The 23,903-nt window shown below is 46.3% G+C and overlaps 1 protein-coding gene across 2 annotated transcripts in view; it reads left to right on the top strand.

Moving 5' to 3' along the window:
- BRINP1 (BMP/retinoic acid inducible neural specific 1) overlaps window positions 1–23,903 on the top strand; it is a 161,444-nt gene that overhangs the window by 121,043 nt on the left and 16,498 nt on the right. For both annotated transcript variants that reach the window (XM_079791451.1, XM_079791450.1), the window contains exons 6-7: window positions 12,441–12,677; window positions 17,837–18,059. In XM_079791451.1, coding sequence (XP_079647577.1) covers window positions 12,441–12,677; window positions 17,837–18,059 — 460 coding nt within the window. The remainder of the gene's footprint in view (window positions 1–12,440; window positions 12,678–17,836; window positions 18,060–23,903) is intronic.

The raw sequence follows: 23,903 nt of genomic DNA, 5'->3' as shown, positions 1-23,903 counted from the left end.
CTTCTCCTTCCTTCAGTGTTTCACTCTTAGTAGGTACTCAACACATATGTACTGATTTAAATTTATTCAGACTGTTAAAGCAGTTTTGTTTTGAATCTTAGTTTTTATTGTGGTAAAATATACATAACATAAAGTTTATGTAACCATTTTAAAATGCACACTTCAGTGGCATTAAGTATATTCACACTGTTGTGCAACTGTCATCACTATTTAATTCCACCCCAAATGTGAAATTCTGATCCATTCAGCAGTCATTCCCCATTCCCTCTCCATTTAGCCCCTGGCAAGCATTAATCTGTTTTCTGTCTCTGTGGATTTTCTTATTCTGCATATTTCATGTCAGTGAAATAATACAATATGTGGTTTTTGTATATCTGGCTTGCTAAGTATTTTCAAGGTTCCTCCATGTGGCAGTATGTCTCAGTACTTCATTTTTCCATGGCTAACTTACATTTCATTGTTATGGTTGTACTACATTTTGTGTTCAGAGTCATAGGTGGATGGACAGTTAGGTTGCCTCCACTTTTTAACTATCATCCATAGTGCTGCTGTGGGCATTCGCGTACATATTTTTGCTTGAATAATGCTCTACAATTCTTTGGGGTATATACCTTAAGAGTGGAATTGCTGAATAATATGGTGATTACATTTTTTTAAAAAGGTTTGCTACAAAAATAAGTGTACTTGGTGGTCGATGACAGGATTGCGTTGTTCACTTCCTCTTGGAGGATTGCCAGGGCATTGCTGTGTGACTGACAGTGCTGTCCTGGGGGAGATGTACACTTCTCACCTAGTTGACATTGGACTTGGCCATGTGATTTGCTTTGGCCAATGGGCTGTGAGAGGACAAAACACATGCCTCCTCTTAGGAGACACTTTAGGAGACATTGCCTTGGCTTTTGCTATTTTCCTTCTGTCAGATGAATGGCACATACCTGACAGGCTGTCCTTCAGCCCCGATCCACAATGAAGAAGACTTCTGGGGAAGAATCAAAGCCCTGCCGACATGAAGCGAGCAATAAGTAAACCGTTGTGGTTAGAAGTCACTGAAACTTTGAGGTTATTTATTACCACACGGTAACTTAACGAAACTCAATAATGCTGAAGCACTGGATTAAATGACATAAACCACATTTACTTACATACTTACTGCAGGCCTTCTCAGTGCTTTAACTGTGCTAATGTGCATTATGAGTCTCAAGAGGTGGATTAAATACACAGAGTGTCCTGAGGGTATTTGATTCTGGGTACATTTTCAGATTTATGATTCTGTGGCACACAGCTTGGCAAATGCTGGACCACTTGGGTTCAGTCCTATCTCCTTGCCGCTTGAGGTCAGAAATCATGTCTTATTCATTTTCCATATCTCCAGCATCTAGGACAACACCTGACTTAATAAAGTGATGAGGGAAAGGACTTTCCGAGTAGTTGCTAAGTTGAGCAGATTTATTTTTGCACATCAACTGTGACCAGGCACTGGAAATAATGCAAAGAAATATTAAAACACACACACACACACACACACACACACACAAAGCAGTCATAGTCCTCAAGAATCATAATTTAAGCTATGGATCCAGAACGAAATACCTGCTGAAATTAGTGGCCAGGTCCTTTCGTATCATCTGAGCACCTGACTCTTTCTCCACTGAGTTGAAGTTAAAATAGCGTCAGGTTGCAAGCTGTGCTGTTGGGAAAGATGGCGCAGGTCCTGCTCATGAGGGATGGCTCCAGAGAGGTGAGCATACTAGGCACAGAGCAGAGAAGCATAACCCTCTCTGAAGCACATTCAGTCTAGACTCACCTTCATTCAAACACATTGGCTGGTGCCCATTTAGGTGCCAGGCGATGGAAATGGGAGATGAACGAGGCATTGCCTTTTCCATTCAAGGAGCTCACAGATCGGGAGGAACACGGACAGAAACACACATAATACGATGTGATCGATGTTCTATTAAAATCTGAGATATGTGCAAGTTGCTTTTGGGTGCCAACAGGGGGATGCCAGAGATTGCCAGAGGCCTCCAGAGAAAAGCAACAGAAAGCAGGTGAGGCCAAGAAATGACATCAGTTGAACAATTGTCATGTCCTAAAACTATAACGTGTCATATAATTGATTTTGTTTTCCAATTCATGAGGTATAATTTACATCCAGAAACATTTACCCTTTGGAGGTAAACGAGTGCTATGATTTGACAAACACATCCAATCATGAAGTCAAGGTACCACCATAATCAAAATGTGAAATTGTTCATTTAATGTTTACACCAGCCCTACAAGGGAAGCATTAATGAGGAAACTGAGAATCAGAGAGGTTAAGCCTCAGCCTTAATGTCCCAAGGTCATGCAGTTAATGACAGCTGGGCCAAACTTGGAGCAGGCGAGAACTTGGCACTCGGGGGCAAAGGCAGGGGGAGCTGCAGGTGTAGCGAGGAAAGGCCATAGGTTAGGGAAGAACTGGGAGACGTCTGCTGATGAGGCAGCACGGAGGCTTATAGATATCAAATTTGTTTGTTTTTAAATCATGAATTCTATGAAGAAGCATTAATTTAAATGGAATCAACTTCTTAAAGCTAAAGGGTGGCTTCATGTTGACATTTTATGAAATTTAATTTTAAAAGTCTATTCATCTGTTTATCATTGGTGATTTCCATAGGGTAGAGCATATTCTTTTTTTTTTTCTTTTTTTTTTTTTTTAGTTATAATTGTCATTTAGACATCTCCCTGCCCCTAACACCTTTTGTCAGGATCAATCTCCACTGTTTTTTTTTTATTATTATTATTCGTTTATTTGTGTATCTCCCTCACTGAAAGGTAAGGTCCATGAGAGCCAGGACTTTGTTTCTACTTCCCTGTCTTTTCTCCTGGGCCTGGAAGAGTGTCTGACACGTGAAGATCACTCATTGATCTTCGCTTAATACATGAGTGAATGGCAGCACAGAGTAGACTCTTAGAAAATCAAGGTTGAAAGAATCTTAATGAGCAGTTCGTCCAGGGCCTGGCAGAGTTTTTCAGGAAAGAGCCAGATGGTCTTAGGATTTGAAGGCCACCCTTGGTCTCTGTTGCAAGTACTCAACTCTTTCATTGCACTGTGGACGCAGCTATAGGCAATAGTTTAATGTGAGTGGCTGTGCTCCAATGCAGTCAATTCATAAAAATAGGTGGTGGGTTAATTTCACTCCTGGGTTATAGTTTTCCAGCTTCTGTATCTGTCAGTGTAGGCCAGGTTATGCTGTGCTAACAAACTCCCTCAATCTCAGTGGTTGGCGAGAGGAAATGCTCCTTTCTTATGTGGTCACAGTCGTTGGTGACTCTGTTTGTTCGGTGGCCTCCATATGGACCATGGCTATTCCTGTGGGGATTGGCAAAGAAAACCTGATGAACCCACATGTTGGTTCTTTTTAAAAATATATTATCTTTTTATTGATTTCAGAGTGGAAGGGAGAGTGAAAGTGAGATAGAAACATCAAGGATGAGAGAAAATAATTGATTGGCTGCCTTGTGCAGGCCCCACACTGGGTATCAAGTATGCATCCTGGGCATATACCCTGACTTGGAATCGCATGTTGGTTCTTATAACTTCCTTTTGGAAGTTGCACATATCACTTCCATCCCATTTCATTGGCCCAAACATGTCATATGAACACACCTGAGTTCAGAAGGTGGGGGTAATGTTTTCAAAAGGAGGATATTTCAAGGGGCACTGAGTATAAGTTAATAATAATCCAATCTACCACGTGCCATTTGGAACTTGGGTTCTTTAGAGCATTCTTACTGTGTCAATGTTTGATTCTGTTTGCACACTTTCAATGATGAGAAAGAAGCCCTCTACCTATTAAAGCGACCTGTTTCATAAAACCTCAGAACTTCTGGTAGTTAAAAAGGTATTAGTGCTATCCTGCTGAATTTCACTTACCTGCATCTTTCACCCAGTGGTTCCAAGTCTACTCCATGATTCCACAGAATAGGTGATGATATGTGGGAATACAAAAGGTTACTCTCTCCATTAGGGGGCACCAGAACCCACCCATTCTTCCCCCAGGTAGCTGCCTTTATTTCCCAGAGAGCAAATGACCCATCACGGAGACAGGGCTGAACTTCTGAATGAGATCATAGCCTTTTTGCCCTTTCTGCACAGTTTCACCCGGTGAATTATTGTCTTATTTTCATTCCACTCCAATGAGCTGTCAGCAATGGATACCGTAATTCATAGCAATAGAAACACAAACAGATGGGTAATTGACCTGCATGCTTTCATTACGCTCGAGTTCAGAATGGCTGTTGGAGCCATAAAGTCCTCTATCTGCCAGTCTGAAATCCCTGGGCCTTCACAAGGAAGGGGATCAGGATGACTTTGTGCAAAAGGTGCAGTCCTTGTTATTCTTCCCACCTCGTGCTTTTCAGAGATAGACAGAATTTGACAAGCAGAACTTAGCAGATACAAGATAACAGCTGGAACTTGTATAGGGCTCACAAGTATCTACAGGGGGCCATATTCTGATGCAAGAACAGGATAGAAAAATATTTATATTCAACCAAAATAGAACCTAACTTGTATTTTATCTCTTCCTCTTAGCACTGTATGAGATCATGCATTTATATTTAATAAAATAGGTCAAAAAAGAGTGAATCCATCAAAAACAGTACTATGTTCAGCAATTAAGGTATAGATTAAAATAAAACAAAGATGAGGGGGAAAAACACAGGAAGATATATGATCTTTGCCTTGAACAAGGCTTAGATTGATCCAAGGTATTCACATACTAATCTTTGCTTATGGTAACCCCTCCGCATGGAACATAGTGGCTGCCCTTTGTCTATTCAAGGCCATGCTCATAGACTCTACCCACATCCTACACACATCACAAAGTCTTCCATAATTACTGTCTCCAGGTGTATTCTCTTTCATCTTCATAATAGATCACTGACAGTCAATATTTGAAATATATTTATTAAATATGGTCTGATGCTATGGACCAGACATGATGCTATCTTTTATGTTTTAATTATCAATTACATTTTTTATCTATTATCTTTGGATTTTGTACTTTAGTTTTGAATCTCCAAGTAGCCCCACTATGTCCTTAGAGGGTAGGAAGCATCTCCTCCAACAATTCCCTGTGTACTACTGTTGAAGGAGGGAGGAAGAGTCTAAGAATTCCTTATCAACAAAAGAGCAGGATCTGGGTCAAAGAGGAAGGTAGGACTACAATCTCAGGTCTTAGGGGCACTTTTAGCTTTTGTTGATTGGGTCTTCTTTTCCAGATCTTAATTAAATGCTCCCCAGCCTCACTGAATACAGTCTCCTAAATCAGGGGCTTGCTTTAGACAATAATAGTATTGACAACATTATGGAAGGTCTCCAGGAATCCAAGGTAGCGTTTCCCTGAAAGTTCTTTTTACTTTAGTGGCCCCCCAACCCCAATGGTCAAAACTCAACAGCACAGTGAGCCCTTCTCTTTTTCCCCCTCCTGAATCTCAGATATATTCCCTGTCTGTAAGGAACAAGGATTCTTGACTTTTGTTGCTGTAAGAAGTGCTGTTCCCCTAATGAGTGACAGATCTCTGCTCTGTGTCATTCTTCCCTTTAGAGTTGTGATCTTCTCTGAGGCATCAGAACTCTTTCTTCTCTTCTCTAGGGAACTTGGAAACAAGCAAGCAAACAAAAAAATGATGAACCTTAATCAGAGAGGAAGGTAATTACTAAGTTGGGTCTTAATTGGAAGTTCTACCACCTGAGACCTTTGTCCATGGTGTTTTCATTTTCTAGATGACTCTACATGTGGATCCTTCATCCCCTAATTTCTGTTAATCCATTAGGTCTCTGGCTAAATGTCTCTTCTTCTAGGAGAGCCTCTTTGAGTACCCCTACTCCATCCTGGGTTACGTGTTCTTCCTCTTGTTTCCCAAGCAACCTAGCACTTCTGGTACAGCACTGGTCTCACTGCATCCAAGCAGCTTGGTTACACACCTGTCTCCTTCCTATACTGTGAGGTCTGCAAAGGCAAGGATTTGCCTGCCTTATTCACCCTGGTAATCATGGCAGGGTACCTGGCACATAGTAGGGCTTAAGCAATATGTATGGAAATAAGGGAAGGGAAAAGAAGAAGAAAAAAAAGAAGAAGAAATGGAAGGAAGGAAGGAAGGAAAGAAGGAAGGAAGGAAGGAAGGAAGGAAGGAAGGAAGGAAGGAAGGAAGGAAGGAAGGAAGGGAGGGAGGGAGGAAGGGAGAAGAAGAAGGGAGGGAAGGAGGGAGGGAGGGAGGGAGGGAGGGAGGGAGGGAGGAAGGGAGGAAGGAAGGAAGGAAGGAAGGAAGGAAGGAAGGAAGGAAGGAAGGAAGGAAGGAAGGAAGGAAGGAAGGAAGAAAGGGAGGGAGGGAGGGAGGGAGGGAGGGAGGGAGGGAGGGAGGGAGGGAGGAAGGAAGGAAAAATGAAATGAGGCAGTGAGGGAGAGAGCTTTCTTGTGTTTTCCTCTTCTTATAGGGGCACTAATCCTATCATGGAGACCTCACCCTCATGACCTAATCACCTCTCAAATTCCTCACCCCCTAATACTATCATATGGGGGGTGAGGGTTTCAACATAGGAATACTGGGGGGATGCAAACATTCAGCCCATGATAGCCAGGTTCTTGTTTAAGTGGTGTTTATGCCTTTCTCCCCTCATTTACTCTCATACCTGCCCTAGAAGTGATTATTTAGATTTTTACGACACAGGCAAGAAACCTTAGAGACGCTACAACATTCCAGAGGCCACTCTGCACCAGAGCTACCATGGGAACATTAGGCCAGGATTTTGTCTTCATTTTTACATTTTCCCACTGGAGATGTGGAAGGGCCCTCCCATGTTTCAGAACTCAGTAGGAATTCCTGGATTTGAGTCCCAAATCTGTTACTTTAGCTGTGGAGCTTTTGAATTCTAGCATCTTCTAAATTAGATGAGGCAACATGTTTTACCATTGGGATAAAAAGAGGATTGTTGTTGGTGTTTTTTTCCATTTAACACAGTGGTTCTCAACCTTTCTAATGCCGCGACCCTTTAATACAGTTCCTCATGTTGTGGTGACCCCCAACCATAAAATTATTTTCGTTGCTACTTCATAACTGTAATTTTGCTACTGTGATGAATCGTAATGTAAATATCTGTGTTTTCTGATGGTCTTAAGCAACCCTGCTAGAGGTTCTCAACCTGTGTGTCAAGACCCACAGGTTGAGAACCGCTGCTGTAGAGCCTGTAATACATGAGGAACTGTATTAAAGGGTCGCGGCATTAGAAAGGTTGAGAACCACTGATTTAACAAATGAGTTCATGGAGCTCACACTGGGCTTGGCCATGATTTACACTCAGGTCTGTAGTGGACGGGCAAGGCCTGCCCCCTAAAGCCCACTTTCTAATGGGGGGGGGGGGGAGATGCGAAAATAAACATGAGAACAAACGAGTAAGATAATTTCAGTAAGTCATGAATGCTATGAAGAAAACAGAAGAGGCATTTTAACTTGGGTGGTCTGGGAAGGTCAGAATGCCTGCAAAACAAGATCCAGGAAAGAATATTCTAGGCTTAGGGATGGGCAAGTGCACAGACTGTAGGAATGACATGACTGGCACATGGAGGGATTGCAAAAGGGCAGGATGCCTGGCGTGTTCTGAATAAAGAAGAGGCTACTAAGAGATCAGAGGAAGGAGGGAGGCAAGGAGATAGAGCGATGGTACCATGGGCCAGAGAGAAGGAGAAATCCTAGACTGTATGGAAAATGCACAAAATATTGCGAGATGTACGTGTTGGACGTGAGGTGGGAGGAAGGTCTGAGGAAAATGGGGCAAAAAGCAGGAAGAGAGAAGATGACGTGGTTGTTCCCACATCTACATTGCCCACTCTCTCTGGGGAACACTGAAACATTCCATTTTAAAGTCTAACAAGATTTTTTTTCCCAAAGTATAATGAGATTGGAGGGGGGGGTGGTATTCCATATGTTCAGTGTGGGCGAAATGGTGTTCAAATGAAACTTTCAACTATTGCTTTCCTGGGTTTTGTGAAGCAAAATTTATATGCGTAGCAATAATGGTGGCCTTTCTCTCCCTCTCCCATTTCCTCAGTTTTCCTTTCCGTGTGTGTGTGTGTGTGTGTGTGTGTGTGTGTGTGGCTTTGGGAACTGTGGGGACAGAATATTCCAACCCAGCCAGCAGCTGTATATCTTTCACACATTCGTTCTAGAGGCCAAATCCCCCTCCAAGTTATTTACGACGCCCATTGAAGCCCACAGGACTCAGGCGCCCGTCTAGGAGGTCAGCAATGGGCCTCTTTGTTGGACACAGGTCACTGGGAGAGACTCTGGCGGTGACTGCTGTGTGAACCTCCGCTGCTGGAGAAATGGTTATGTAACTTTAAACAGTAATGACATTTTGCAGAAAAGTGCTTTTTAATTGCTATGTCTTCATTATTCTCTTTCAAATTTGCCCAGGAGGTTCTGCCTCAGAGACAGCTCACGTGTCCTGAGTTTCCATTTTTAAAGAGCAGCCAGTTTTGTGTTTCAGCTGCTCCCCGAAACCCCCCACTCCCAAACTTTATCTGTGTTCAGTGCATTAAGTGGGGTAGGTAATATTGCCTTTTGTATCCTTGCCAAACGGAGAAATGATTTGACGCAGTTTTCTAAAAATGCTCTCCCCAAATTCCTTTTGGGCTAGGACCAAGAATAGAATATTTTATCCCCTACAAAAGGGAAAAAGAAAATGATGAGCAAGCTAGAAAAATAGGACTGTGAGTATAGTCTATAGAGTTTCTTTAAGCAACAGAAAGTTAACCCCAATCCATAGACTCAGAAGCCTATAGGGGATTGGGATCAGCTAAAAATAAATTTTGCTTTGAAAGTGAAAATTGCAAGACAGATAAAATGGCTCAAGAATGCATACTCTGAAAGAATTGTAGACGTGGCTTAGAAGGGACTTTTCTGCTTGGTTTGATTTGTTTTGCCCACCTTTTGGTGTTCATATTGTATCCCTGTACAGTAAGTTCTCCAGAGCAATCACTCAAATTCACATGGACCCCTTGCTCATTGGTGTGGACCTCACCTATGCTTGCTGAAGCCCAGTGCCCAAGCTGCACCGCCCTATATGCTAGCATGCCTTCCAGACATACTCATGTAGAATCCACCTTCCTGAATAGCCTCCCACCATTGCCGGCTCAACAGGCATAGACTTCTAAACCCTACTTCTTGTGAAATCTCCCCAAATATCTAAAGACTGTCTTTTGAGCATTATCTATTTCATTTTTTAAATTTATCTTTATTGTTGAAAGTATTATAGATGTCCTCTTTTTTTCCCTATTGACCCCTCCCCGCCCCCCACACACACCCTCCAGGCCTTAATCACACTAATGTCTGTGTCCATGGTCTATGCATATCCTATATAATAAAAGGGTAATATGCAAATAGACCGAACAGCAGAACAACTGAACAACCAATCAAAGTGTAATATGCTAATGATATGCTAAGGCTGCTCAACCGCTCGCTATGATGTGCACTGACCACCAGGGGGCAGAGAGTCAACTGGCCAACCAGTTGCTATGACATGCACTGACCACCAGGGGCAGACGCTCCGACTGGTAGGTTAGCTTGCTGCTGGGGTCCAGCCAATCGGGACTGAGCAAGAAGGGCTGGAAATGCCCTGGAGCCCTCCCATGGTCCCTCCCTGGCCCAATCATGCACTGGTGGAGTCCCTCAGCCTGGCCTGGGCCTCTCGCAATCTGGGACCCCTCAGGGGATGTTGGAGAGCTGATTTCAGCCCGATCCCGCAGGCCACTCTCCTTGGGAGGGCACCAGATGCAGGGCTCATGGCTGGTGAGCATTGCTGCTACAGCGCGAGCCTCTCCCGATCGGGACTGATTGGGCACAAGCCCGCAGCAGGCACAGTGGGGCTGGGATGAGCAGGAGCAGCAGGTAGGAGCTGTAGGCAGCGTTGGACTGTGGTTTCGGCCGATCCCTGCCGGCCACCCAGAGGGACCCCACCTGCACGTGAATTTGTGCACCGGGCCTCTAGTTTGCATATAAGTTCTCAGGTTAATCTCTCCCCACCAACCCACCCACCCCCACCTTCCCTCTGAGATTCATCAGTCTGTTCCATGTCTCTGTGTCTCTGGATCTATTTCGTTCATCAGTTTATTTTCTTCATTAGATTCCACTGCACTGTCTATTTCTGATTAAATACGGCAGCTATTCATGTATTCTGTAGGTTCTGCTGAAACTTTAAAAGACTTTAATCAGAGGAGGAACATCATCACCATCATCATCAAAAATAGGAGCCATTAACATTTACTGTTTGCGTGCTATGTGCCAGGAACTGGTCTAGACATTTTGCAGGAATTCTTTCACTTAGTCCTACTGACAACCTTCTGATGTAGGTACTCAAAATATTCCCATTTTATAGAGGAGAGAGCGGAGCCTTCGAGAGGTGGAATAACTTGCTTGAGATGACTCAGGCAGGAAGAAGAGGAGGCTGACTCCAGCGGTGCCCAGCTTTTACCGACCTTATTATGGTTTCCCACCATATGGCATGCTCCAGGCACTAGCTTCCTTCCCACAATGCCCCTCTCAGATAGTCTTTTTGAGAAGTCATCTGAAGACAAGTCAAAATGATGGTCGTTTTTTAAAAATAATGTGAAGGTGAGAGATGGGAAGATAAAAATCTAGAAACACGACTGGGAAGTAGAGAGTGAGAGAAATGCTGAGCTTATTCAACACATCCCTGACGAGCAGGGTAGAGGATGTCCCTGAAGCATGAGTGATAAAACTTTAATCCGAATGACAGCTCTCTTTTACACGGTGGGTAGTAAAACCATTAGGCTCATGTGCATTGGTGGCTGAAACCGTTAGCAGCTCCAAATGAGGTGGAGAGGAAGGTCCCAGGTGAAAGTACGTTAATGAACGAATTTAGCCCCAAGTTGTCCTTCTGTCTGGGCAGTAATAGCCTGCTATGCCGACATTTCAAGGGTAAAGGAGTAGTGCTCATGCCCAGATCAACCCCTCTCCACCATTGGCTCTGAGGAATAAGACTGATTAGCAAGTATAGAGAAAAAATCATGAGCTGTGGTCAAAAATGCTGTTCCTATAACCAACCATGGGTCAGTCATGTTCACTCGGTGGGCCCTGGCTTCTTCATTTTTAGAACAAAAAAGAGAAAATTAATTCTCTCTGATATCATTCTCCTCTGATATATATATATATATATATATATATATATATATATATATATATATATATATATATAGATATATATAGATATATAGATATATTCTTTAAAGAATAGTTTATTGATTTGTAGAGAGGAAATGAGAGGGAGAGAAAAACAATGATATGAGAGCACAACATCGATCTCGGATGGGCTGCCTCCTGCACGCCGCCCCCCGACCGGGGATTGAGCCCACAACTGAGCATGTGTCCTGATCTGGAATCCAACTGGCAACCTCCTGGTGCATGCCCAACCAACTGAGCCACACTGGCCAGGGGTAATACTAGTATTTTATTTTTTATGATACAGTGGTCTTATGAAATTATCTCTCTCTTAAAATACCAGTCTTAATTCACCAAAGTATCCCCTTTATCCGCAGAATGAAGTTCAAATTCCTTAGCATATAATTAAGCTCTCTGCACTCTGGCATCTGCTCTTCTCTAAAACCTGTTCTCCTACTGCAAGCACCCCCCTCCCCCCCCCAACCAGCCAAACTCGTTTCATTCACATCCTGTCTTTGTTCTTGCTGTTCCTCTCCTTAGAATGTGCTTCCTGTTCTCTGTACATGATTTCTGATTCACTTTTCAACCCGCCAAGACCATCTCCTCTACAAAGGTTCCCCTGCTCTCCGGGCAGGGTTATTTGCAGTCCTCGGCTGCCCGATGCCTCCCCCGGCCCTCCCTGTTTCAGGTCTATAAAGCTGTGTTAGGATGATGTGTGTCTATGTCTTTCCCTGCTGATTATACTGTAAACTCCCCAGAGACTGGGATCGTGTCTTCTTTATCTCCCTAGACCTAGTGCCTAGCTCAGGACCTGTGCTTCATAAATAGGGCTCATAAATTTTTGAAGAAAGGAAAAGGAAAGAAATGAAGGAAATAAGAAAAAAACAACAACACACAACAGTAATCTTCTGCTTTCAATAAGGGTTTTCTCCTCCCCAAATGGAAAAGGTTTATACCAGATCTCAGTCCTAATAGAATAGAATAGAGTCTGAATTTCAGAGATGGCCAAGGTCATGATCTGAGAAGTTTAAGTAGAAGCAATGCAGCCAGGGGCCTTGCCGATTATGCCCTGTCTGGATCGAGGCAGGCTCCGAGATATTTTGGTTACGACACACCGGGAGAAAGCTAGCAGCTTCAGATTCCTCCCGTCACCTTTCGAAGCTGTTAATGAAACACCTTTTCTAACCTTTCCGTTTCCCCGTCTTGCTCCTCTCAAACAGGCCTGCAGATCATCTTCCCTCCGTACCTGCAAGAGAAGTTTGTCCAGTCGGCCCTGAGCTACATCATGTGCAATGGTGAGGGCGAGTACGTGTGCCAGAACAGCCAGTGCCGATGCCAGTGTGCCGAGGAGTTCCCGCAGTGCAACTGCCCCATCACCGACATCCAGATCATGGAGTACACGCTGGCCAACATGGCCAAGTCCTGGGCCGAGGCTTACAAGGACTTGGAGAATTCAGGTAGGGAGCTGGCTTAGTTCTGCTGCATGAATGGCCCTGAGCCAAGCCTAGAAAAGACAGGTGTCTAACTGGGGTGAGGGCTGCCGGGAGGGAACACTCACTGAGCCCCCCACCCCCCCACTTTGGAGAGTCCAGGGTGGGTCTCGTAGCTGTCACGGGGTAGGCCCTCAATAAATCTCCACTGGATGGGCTAATGAACAGTGCAGTCAGGTTTGTGGGCCTGTGATGGATGTTTCTGTTGTATCCGGAAGACAGAGAAAGAGATGCCACATAGCACATAGGATGCCTGCCTCTGCAGAATGGAGAGTTCAAGGTATTTGTACGAATTCCTTGAGTCTGTGAGTCTAAATCAAGAAACACACATACATGTGCATATATGTCTATGTCTATGTACATCTATATGTAGATATTGATGTAGATATCCAAATAACTCACCAACTGTCAAAGTTGGAAATCACTGCTCAGGTAGCTATTACCTGCTTCCCATGGTTTCGAGGAGGAAAGTCAGTCACCTAAGGCCACAACGTGGCTGAGGTGCTAAGTTGGATCTCGGTCCTCATGCAGCTTCTGGTTAATGAGAAAGCCAGGCATTAATCATATCACCATGCCAGGCATTGACATTTTAATCACATCTGTGTGGAGAATGAGAAGCTATAGAGCTGGAGGTTGGCATGGTCAGGAGTCAGGGAGGCCACTGGGGGAGAGCAGGATCCACGTGTCTGACTGGGGCCGGAGGTCAGAGGGTGGGCACCCAACCAATGGGAGGCCACCCCAGGCACCTAGGGGATGTGCCTGTGATGTGGGCTAGGACCATGGCACAGGGAGTAACAGCGGGAAATGTGCAGAGATGCTGAGCTGTTTACAAGGGGGAATTAGCAGGACTTGAGAAAGGAAGGGCGAGAGGAGACCCCCAGAACTCCTTTTGGGCATATTCGTCAGGCACTTTGATGGATGTGGGTGCCATTCGCCGAGCTAGAACACCCTGCAAGCTTTGGAAAGAAAGCTGTGGATTCCGTTTTGGACATGAAAGCTTGGGAATCCTCGAGTCTTCCACGAAGAGATGCCAAATAATGGCCTATAATTTGTGCTCAGATATCTGTTAAGTGAATGGACATATAGAGAGAGCATTACTGTTTTTAAAACAACTTTATATTCCTTAAATCTATTACGAGAACTGCATTAAAGTAAGTAATGGTGTTCCTATATTGTAGAGCAGGGAGGGTGCCAAGACCCAGTGTCTTCCCCAGGGTTACATAGCAAATGGCAGAGTCAGTAATGGATTCCCCGGTTCCAAACCCAGTGCTCACAGCAGCTCTTGTACCTTATTAATTCCACTCCCTCCTCCAGTCATCTGTTCCCTCATCTAATAAATGAGAGGACATGTTTATGTGTTTAATTTTTGAATTTATTTAAATATGTAGCCAAGAAACCCTTTGATCAAACAGAATCATACCTCGGAGCCACTGTGTACCGCAGATAGAAGCTGAGCTCCGTGGAGCTGTGTTTGGAAACCACTGGTTACCATGAACTCTGAGTCCCCAGCCGGCCCTGAGCGCTCATGACGCATCAGTGACTCTGCTCTTAGGAGGTCACGCAGCTCCGGGGAGCTGTGGGTGCCTTAGGAACCTGCGCCCATTAGTCCATTTAAAGTCCTGGGAATGCATTAAAGGGAGGGGTTCAGGATGGAAACGGATTGTGATGACTATTTGGCCTCAAACAAAAGAAGCAATTGATTAAATGCTTTTGCAAGGAGATTCTCCCCGTTGCTAAACAGCAGAGGGGAACGGCAGCCATGTGCACGAGCAGGAAGGGTCTTTAGCGTAGAACCGTTATACCCAAGGAAAAGCAACTACTTTGAGTGGGCGGGTGGGTGAGGGAACAAGAGAGCTGAGATGCTGCAGTGAGCTGGATGGGCCACGGGAGTCATTGGTGCCATGCCTCCCCCCATAGGAGCACATATTCACTCTAGGTGCCGTGTGCTTAGCCATTTGAAAGGGTTTTCCCCGTTGAGACAGATCCATCCACCCATCCACGCACATGCGTCTTGTGTATGTGTCTTTTCCTCCTCAGTTTGAGCTTGTAGCCTTAATGAGCCAGCACCAGGTAATTCCAAGGATTCTCAACCAGCCAAAGGTAAAAGCCATCGAAGCCTTGATAGCCCTGGAGTGTTGGTGGTCAAACAGGACTGACTTCACACACAGAGATGGGGGTCTGCCTGTCCTCGCTGGGAGGGAACCTTCCACTTTTAGTCAAGAAAGTAAATCATCTTAACTTTTAAATTACTTTTTTCTTATCTGACCCAAATTCGGGTTCATTGAAAGCACTGTTATCTCCCTCGAGGTCAGCAGAGCCGTCTATAGGATGAGCTGTGTCTATAGGATGAGCTGTGTCTATAGGATGATCTGTGTCTGTAGGATGAGCTGTGTCTATAGGATGAGCTGTATCTATAGGATGAGCTGTGTCTGTAGGATGAGCTGTATCTATAGGATGAGCTGTGTCTGTAGAATGAGCTTTATCTATAGGATGAGCTGTGTCTGTAGGATGATCTGTGTCTGTAGGATGAGCTGTGTCTATAGGATGAGCTGTGTCTGTAGGATGAGCTGTGTCTGTAGGATGAGCTGTATCTATAGGATGAGCTGCATCTATAGGATGAGCTGTGTCTGTAGGATGATCTGTGTCTGTAGGATGAGCTGTGTCTATAGGATGAGCTGTGTCTATAGGATGAGCTGCATCTATAGGATGAGCTGCGTCTATAGGATGCGCTGCATCTATAGGATGAGCTGTATCTATAGGATGAGCTGCATCTATAGGATGAGCTGCGTCTATAGGATGAGCTGCATCTATAGGATGAGCTGTGCCTATAGGATGAGCTGCATCTATAGGATTAGTTGTATCTATAGGATGAGCTGTGCCTATAGGATGAGCTGTGCCTATAGGATGAGCTGCATCTATAGGATGAGCTGTATCTATAGGATGAGCTGTATCTATATGATGAGCTGCATCTATAGGATGAGTTGTATCTATAGGATGAGTTGTATCTATAGGATGAGCTGTAGCTATAGGATGAGCTGTATTTATAGGATGAGCTGTGTCTATAGGATGAGCTGTATCTATAGGATGAGCTGCATCTATAGGATTAGTTGTATCTATAGGATGAGCTGTGTCTATAGGATGAGCTGTGTCTATAGGATAAGCTGTGTGTCTTCCATGGGAGGAGCACTGGGCTGGCGAGAGCAGCAGAGGGGAGCCCGGGCCCTGCCTGCAGCCTGTGCACCGAATACATCAATCCGTGCAGCCCCGTTTTATCCTTTCCATGTCCCGCAGCCATCCGCGGAGCACTTTCTGGATTTGGGAACTATTTAGGCAGATACGGTTCCATGTCACCCTCTCAACATTTGAATTAGATGCTGTTATACCTGCTTGACAGATGGAGACACTGAAGCGTTGCGAGAATAAGGTCACACAGCTGTGGGTGGGCGAGATGCAGTTTGCAGGCACGCATGTCTGGCTGTCCGGAATGAGGAGCCCGAGTTCTGGAGTCAGAGATGGGTTTCCTGTACGCGTGTTTTTAGCACCTTTTATTTCATTGTTTCTCCCACGATCCTCTTTTTGCATAGAGAGTGTTATATGTTCTTAGAGCATCGGATTTGGAGACAGTCTAGAGCTCTAAATCTGTTATTACTGGCTGTGTGACATTGACAAGTTAGTGAACTTCTCTGTGCCCCAGTTTCTTATGAAAGGGCGCACTGAGAGTACCCACCTCACAGGTTTGCTATAAAATCACTTACGTGTGCTAGGTGTTTAAGACTGAGCCTGATGCTTAAAGAGAGCTATGTAAGCATTTTTTAAAAGAAAATGAATGCCTATTATACCTGAAATTTTCTTGTAGGTTTTGTAACATAAAGTGAAAATATTAGGCTTAGGATGGATATATATATATATATCTATATGTATAATCTAATCACTTTACCTTTTTACCTGCAAAAAATTTAACCTCTTAATTCTTTATTTTTTCCAATAGTTGAAGGGGGGCATCGCCGCAGCGGGCCAATAGGAATTAGATGGGAAACAGCAGCTCTGGTTTTAGTCCCGCCTGTGGCACTCACGGGCTGTTCTACCTCCAGAAAGTCCTTCCCTCACTCTGCACTGCAGTGTCCCTGTATGCAGAGCGAGAGAGCTGACCCAGATAATTTCCGAGTCTGTGTCAAGGTGTGGCGCTTGCTGACACTGGGAAACTTAGCGTCACCTTCCCCCGGGAGGCTCTGGAGTTGGTTCCCATGTCTTAAGCTGGAGTTCCCCCGATGGGACTTGACATAAGATGGCATGCGGACACAACTTCCCGTTAGACTAGGTCCCACGGTGGGGAGGCGGATCCTTTCAGCTCTCCGTCACACCTGAAGATCACATCGGGGAGAAGGTGGTGCAAATGTGCTTTTAACACCTATCGACCGTTTGCTACTTCTCTGTATTTCAGAGTGAGAGCAGGTACAGGGGTTCGGTCATGCAGCAGGGAACAGTATCTGGCTAGGATTTATTTATTTTTTTAAATATATTTTATTGATTTTTTTACAGAGTGGAAGAGAGAGGGATAGAGAGTCAGAAACATCAATGAGAGAGAAACATTGATCAGCTGCCTCTTGCACACTCCCTACGGGGGATGTGCCCGAAAGCAAGGAACATGCCCTTGACCGGAATCAAACCTGGGACCCTTCAGTCTGCAGGCCGACGCTCTATCCACTGAGCCAAAACGGTTAGGGCTGGCTAGGATTTATTAACGTTGCTTCCGTCATACTTATTTTTACAGCTCCCATCCTACTGGAGGCACGTGGTTTTCTATGTAGAATTGGACAAAAATTGGGTGTAATGGATTCTGAGTAAATACAAACACACGTGATATGCGGGTATTGCTATCCAGTCGGCACTCAGATGGCACAAGTTTGTCGTCAGCAGGATGCAGGGTCCCTCCTGGAGCAGCAAAGCCAAAGAGCCTTCCTGTTGACACGCGGCCTCTGCACCCCTCCCGGGAGCCGAGCAGGGGAGCGCCCTGTTCCCCGGGCCTCCGGCCCGTCAGTGTTACTTGCAGGCCGGCTTTCTTGGTGAGCGACCTCAGCTGGGGCTTGCAGGCTCAGCCTTCTCTCCTGGCCTTTGTCTCCCGCCAGATGAGTTTAAATCGTTTATGAAGCGTCTGCCCAGCAACCACTTCCTGACCATCGGGAGCATCCATCAGCACTGGGGCAACGACTGGGACCTGCAGAACCGCTACAAGCTCCTGCAGAGCTCCATGGAGGCCCAGCGGCAGAAGATCCAGCGCACGGCCCGCAAGCTCTTTGGCCTCAGCGTCCGCTGCCGCCACAATCCCAACCACCAGCTGCCTAGAGAGAGGTGAGTGCTGCCTCCGCCTGCCGCCTCCGCCGGCCCGGACCCGGTGTGAGCTGGCCTTGGCTTGCTTCAGGGGCAAATGCAATGCAGGTGATGCCCTTGGAGGTGGCAAGTGAGGCCTTGTGGGGTCCAGATCATCCCTGGCTTCTCCCCTACGGTTCCGGCTGCCCTGAAACAATGGGTTTCTCACTGTGGCCTGAATATGCCCTGAACTTTCAACCTCTATTATCTGTCTGATCCATATTAGCTTGCTAGGGCTGCTGTAGCCAAGTACCACAGACGGCGTGGTCTAACAACATTGATTGCTCACAGGTGCGGGGGCTAGGAGTCTGGGATGGGGTTGGGCAGGGTTGCTTTCTCCTGAGCCCTCTCTTCTGCTTGTACACGGCCACCTCTCCCTGCGTGTTCACATGACCGCCCCTCTGTGTGTGTCTGTGTCCTAATCGCTTCTCCTTTTAAGGACACCAGTCCTGTTGGGTCAGGGCTCACCTCAGTGGCCTCCTTTTAATTTCATTGCATCTTTAAAGACCCCGTCTCTAAATAGGGTCGTATTCTGAGGTACTTGGGCATGTGTATTGTGGGGGATGTCATTTGGCATAAACACCATCTGGCTTTTGGTAAGACCTTTGGGTGAAGAACTGTGCACCTCAGGACCGACCAGGCCGGATCGGATCGAAACCTGGTGGGAAAGGGTAACAGTTTCCAGGCTGAGAATAGAACTGGCTTCAATTTCGCTGCTTGTCACCTTAGAGAATGAAGTGGAGGGTCCAGAGGCCCTCAGACACCGGGAAGACATTTGCTAAGAGAGAAGAATGTGCAGGCACAGGGCACAGGGCACCCAGGGCGTGGCAGGTCTAGGGAGGGCCTGGGCAGCCCCAGGGCAGTAGCTAGGCAGGCAGTGGGAGGGAGGAGGGAGGGGCAGGCCCGGGTGATGGAAAGGGCACTGGCAATCACCTGGGGCTGACGTGAGAGGCGCCCACACCTGAGAATGCTTTGCTCTTCCTGTGCGAGCCGTCAGGGGTGACAGCCAGAGATGTCCCCGCTCCAGGACCTTCCAAGAACACCTCGCAGTGTTTCCTTCTCTGCTCCTGAGATGAGAAAGCACGTGCAATCATAGCATCCCTCCTCCACTCATCCAACTCCGGGCAGGTCACTCCATTACATCCAATAGCATCCCCCCTCCACTCACCTAGAGAGGAGGGACTTCCACCTGGGCAGGTCACTCCATTACATCCAATAGCATCCCCCCTCCACTCACAGGAGAGGAGGGACTTCCACCTGGGCAGGTCACTCCATTACATCCAATAGCATCCCCCCTCCACTCACAGGAGAGGAGGGACTTCCACCTGGGCAGGTCACTCCATTACATCCAATAGCATCCCCCCTCCACTCACAGGAGAGGAGGGACTTCCACCTGGGCAGGTCACTCCATTACATCCAATAGCATCCCCACTCCACTCACCCAGAGAGGAGGGACTTCCACCTGGGCAGGTCACTCCATTACATCCAATAGCATCCTGCCTCCACTCGCCCAGAGAGGAGGGACTCCCACCTGCAGGTCACTTGGCTGCCTTCACTTAAGGGCTGTTGAGTGCTAGTCCTGGGAGGTGAGAGGCACAGAAACGCAGCCTGTGCTGGTCCCTGGAGGCTGACCCTGCTCGCTGCTGTGGACTGCTTCCTGACATCTGAGCTGAAGGCTTTAAAGAGTGCTTCTCACGCCAGCAGGTAGGACAGCTCCCTGCCCGGAGCGGTGTCAGACAGTGGTGCTAACCCTGGGCATCTCGGGCCACCTGCCCCGAGGGAGTGGGATTTGTAAGTGAACTGATTGCTGAGCTGCACTGTGTCGGGCTCTGTGGGAGATGAGGCCACCAAGCGGATGTTGCCACAACCACGTGTGCCCCAGGGATTTCTGCTGAGGTCCCAGAGGGGTGGCGTTGTGGAGGCTTGGATGAGCGGTAGCCTCACAGGGACTGGGTCAGTTCCCGACTCCCTCATTTCTCAGCCGGGAAGCTTGGTGTGCCTCGCCTCACCTCATTTGCCGTGGGGCATAATAATGCTTGCCTTCAGGTTAAGTGTGAGGATTAAGATTTTAAAATGTAGAAAGCCTAGTACAGTGCCTGACTCAGTTAAAAGAAAATGGAAGCGATGCCAAGAGGGTGGGGGTTGGAGAGAGAGGGAAAGAAAGAGCGAGAGAGTTGTTACTTCGTATTCTAAATGCCAGGCACTGTTTTACGCATCTTATCTGAATTAACTAATTTCCTCCTCACTGCAACCTTGAACTAGGTAGTCTTACTATCTTAGCATTCTTATTTTATAGATAAGGGAACTGAGGCACAGAGAGTTAAATAATGTGCCTAAGATCCACAAATAGTAATTATTGTTCCTTGAAAGAGGTGTTTACCTTTAAACTTTAGTGAGAAGTCAAATACAGATAATTAGAACTCTGTTTCAAGGTGTGCTGGGACCTGTGTATTGGGCTGGAAGACAAAGCAGGTGTTCTGCTTATCGGTTGATGCCTAGCAGTTCTCCCTAAGACTTAGTGGCTCAAAACAACGCTTTGTTATCATCTTGCATGGTCCTGTAGGTGGACTGGACACAAGTCAGGGTTGGGGAGGAGTCTGTCAAGTTGGTTGGTGCTGGAGTCATCTGGGGTCTTGACTGAACTTGACATCCAAGGTGGCTCACTCCCAGAGCGGGCAGATGATCTGGCTGTCACCTGGGAGCTCAGGTGGGCCTGCCAATGAGTACCTACACCTGCTCTGTCTATGCGGCCTGGAGTTCTCACAGCATGGCAGCATCCTGAGACTAAAAGGGAGCTGTAAGACTCCTTACAACTTGGCTTTGGAAGTCAGAGAGCATCACTTCTTCCATGTTCTGTTGGTCAAAAACCAAGCCCAGGATCCAGGGTGTGAATACTGGGAGGTGTGGGTCACCGGGGGCCGAGGGAGTCTTCTTTGGAGTTATGTACCGCAGGATAAATTGAGTGTAACTGGAGCTAGAGATGACTATCCTATATGTAGGACAAATAAGATTAATGTTGGTAATGATAACAAATACAAAGCAATAACAATTGCTATTGAGTAGCTAGTGTAACAGGCAACAGGTCTGGCAAATTGTAAAGATTCGGGACCAAGACATCCTGGGTTCAAATCCCAGCATTGCCACCTGCTTATATTAGAGCCTTGGTGAATTTACTACCATCTTTGCGCCTTAATTTTCTTATCTGTAAAATGGGACTAATAATAGTGTCATCCTCATAAGGGTGTTTTGGAGGTTAAATGCTGTAACCCACATGAAGTGCTTACAAGATTGTCTGGCAGGTGGAAAACAATACACGTTAACTACTTTTCTTATTGCTATTTTTTTAATCAGGCATTGATATTTTGCATATAAATTGTTTAGCCCACTTTAATGCTCATTAATTCTGAGTGTTGATGATATTGGCATAGTTTTTCATCCAGTCTTCACACTATCTCGGTGAAGTTGATGCTATTGGATTTGTTTCATAGATGAGGGAACTGATGAGTTGGAGATGGAATTAACTTGCCCAAGGTCACAGGGCAGGGGAGTGGCAGGATTGGAATTGTCTTGCTGACTCCATTGGCGGGCGTGGTGGGCCAGAGCCCTGTGCAGGCTTTACTCGGTGTGCAGAAGCAAGCAGAGGCAGCTGTGCTTGGTTGGGTTCCCTGGTTTGATTGTATGTTGATGCCAAAGGCAGGGTTAGTTCATCAAGGTCATGGGAGGGGGCGCAGGATTAGAGTTTTATAGTCTCCAGTGTGGTGTGCTGAGATTCCATTGCTAAGCCCTGAACCAGATCTGAAGACCAGGCAGACACATCAGGCACATCCCCCGTAGTTAGAGAGAAGAGGCCGGGGTCAGTGCAGGACAACGCAGCAAGTGTCTCCTGCGAGCTTACTCTGTGTTGGGCTCTGCAAGCACTAAGATAAGTCAGATCATCTACCCCAGGGCTCAGTGCTTATTGGGATGTGGGCAGCAAGACTCTAGACCATACCTGCCAATGGGGTGTCCAACACCCAACCACATGTTTATTGGGTGCCCATCATGTACAAGGATTTTGGGGGGGTCCCCAGGGTTACCGTGATGGATTTCTTTTAGCCTTTGCAGGAGCTGGCCCTAGTGTCAGACCGTGGCACCGTGGTTGGACAGGTCAGGGGGAGGCAGGGACCCAGAAGGGAGGTTTCTGAGGATGGTTTGCTACCAGGAGACCCTTACATTGTCTAGTTAAAAAGCGGGAAAGATTGGGAAGCAGACTTTGACTTTTATTGACACTGAGACTTTCTGAACCTTGGTTTTCTCATCTGTAAAATGTGCATAATAATTTTTTTCTGCTGCCTTGGTCTGTGTCTGTGTCACCTGGGATGGTGTGTTGGGAAGTACTCTGTAAACTCTGAGTGCTCTGGGAAAAGGGGTTATGCAAGCAGGGTGAGCTGGAAACCAGATTCATCAGGAAGAGACTGAGGCCGACTTTAGGTCCAAGGCCACATTGAATAGTTGACACTTCTACAGCACTTACCATGGGCCAGGGCCTGCTCTAAGCTCTCACCTCATTCATCAGGTAGCTCTGGCACAGCCCATCTATGAATGGGAAGTGAAGGAACAGATGTTCGGTGACTTACTGAAAGTTGTGCAGCAAGTAAGAGGCAGCTTCCTTTCCTGTCACCTCTGTGCTGTTCTACCTGTCCGAGGCAAGATGATCCAAGTGATGGGTGACCCGCCCAGAATAAACACTGCCTTATGGTGGAAATCACCTCTCATTGCAAAGCGGGGAGGAAGGGGGGAGAAAGGAAAGAGGGAGAGAGAGGAAAAAAGGAAGTTGGGGAGGGAAGGAAAAAGCCCCAGTCAGCATGGGCGATGCAGAATTAGCTGACTTCTGTGCATTCCTTAAATATCTACTGACCACCTGGTCTCCCAGGCCTGCCAAGAGGCATTTACAGACAAGCAACAGGGCCTTTGTCCTCCAAACCTCAGTTTCTAGGCTCAGGGCATGCTGGAGAGGACACTGGTGTGAACCAGGGGTCTGAGTTCAGGTCCCGGCTCTGCCTTTAGTGGGCCGGACTAAATCCTCAGGGGCCTGGGGCAGGTGCTCCCGGGAACCCTGGCCACAATAACCGGGCCCTGTGCCCTGCAGGGGCAGGGTACAGCTTGAGTAGGGAACAATCGCCCCTCACCTTTAGTGCCACCTTTTATCCATTTTCTTTATGGAATTGTGAATTAAAACTCATTTGGGAAATTAAGGTGACACTTTATTATTTTCTTTAAAACAATTTGGAAACAACGGGGCTCATTTTCTCCGAGGTCCTTCCCAGCTCCGGGAGAAATGTCACAGAGAATGAGAGAGCAACAGCTCAACTCCAAAATATTGGTACAAGGTCAGTAATTGGATCTGTGAGCAGTATCGCTTTCAGATGATGCTAATTAGTCCATTTTAATGAGAAGCAGAGAGTTCAAACTAAGATCTTTCTTCCTCCAAAACACAATGAATGGCCTTTTAACTAAGTCTCCAGATCTAATCACTTTCCAATCTATGTTCCAGGAGGCAGTCAGAATCATGATTTACGAATCAAATTCTATCTTGTCACCGGCTTAAACCTTTGGGTGACTGATCACCGCTCTTAGGAGAAAGAGCAAAAACTTAAGATGACCTACAGGGCTGCCGGGATCTGGCCCTGCCTACCTCTTATGCCTGCTTTCACGCCTTTTGTTGGCTATCTCAGCTGCACCCCCACTAATCGCCTTTCTGTTTTTAAAAAATCAAATGTATTGGGGTGACATTGGTTAATAAGATGGAATAAGTTTCAAGTGCACGGATTTGTAATATATCACCAG

Source organism: Cnephaeus nilssonii (genome assembly GCF_951640355.1).
Source record: "Cnephaeus nilssonii genome assembly, chromosome: 14".
NCBI lineage: Eukaryota > Metazoa > Chordata > Mammalia > Chiroptera > Vespertilionidae > Cnephaeus > Cnephaeus nilssonii.
Note: the sequence above shows the minus strand (reverse complement) of the source record. Positions and strands in the feature narration are given on the sequence as shown.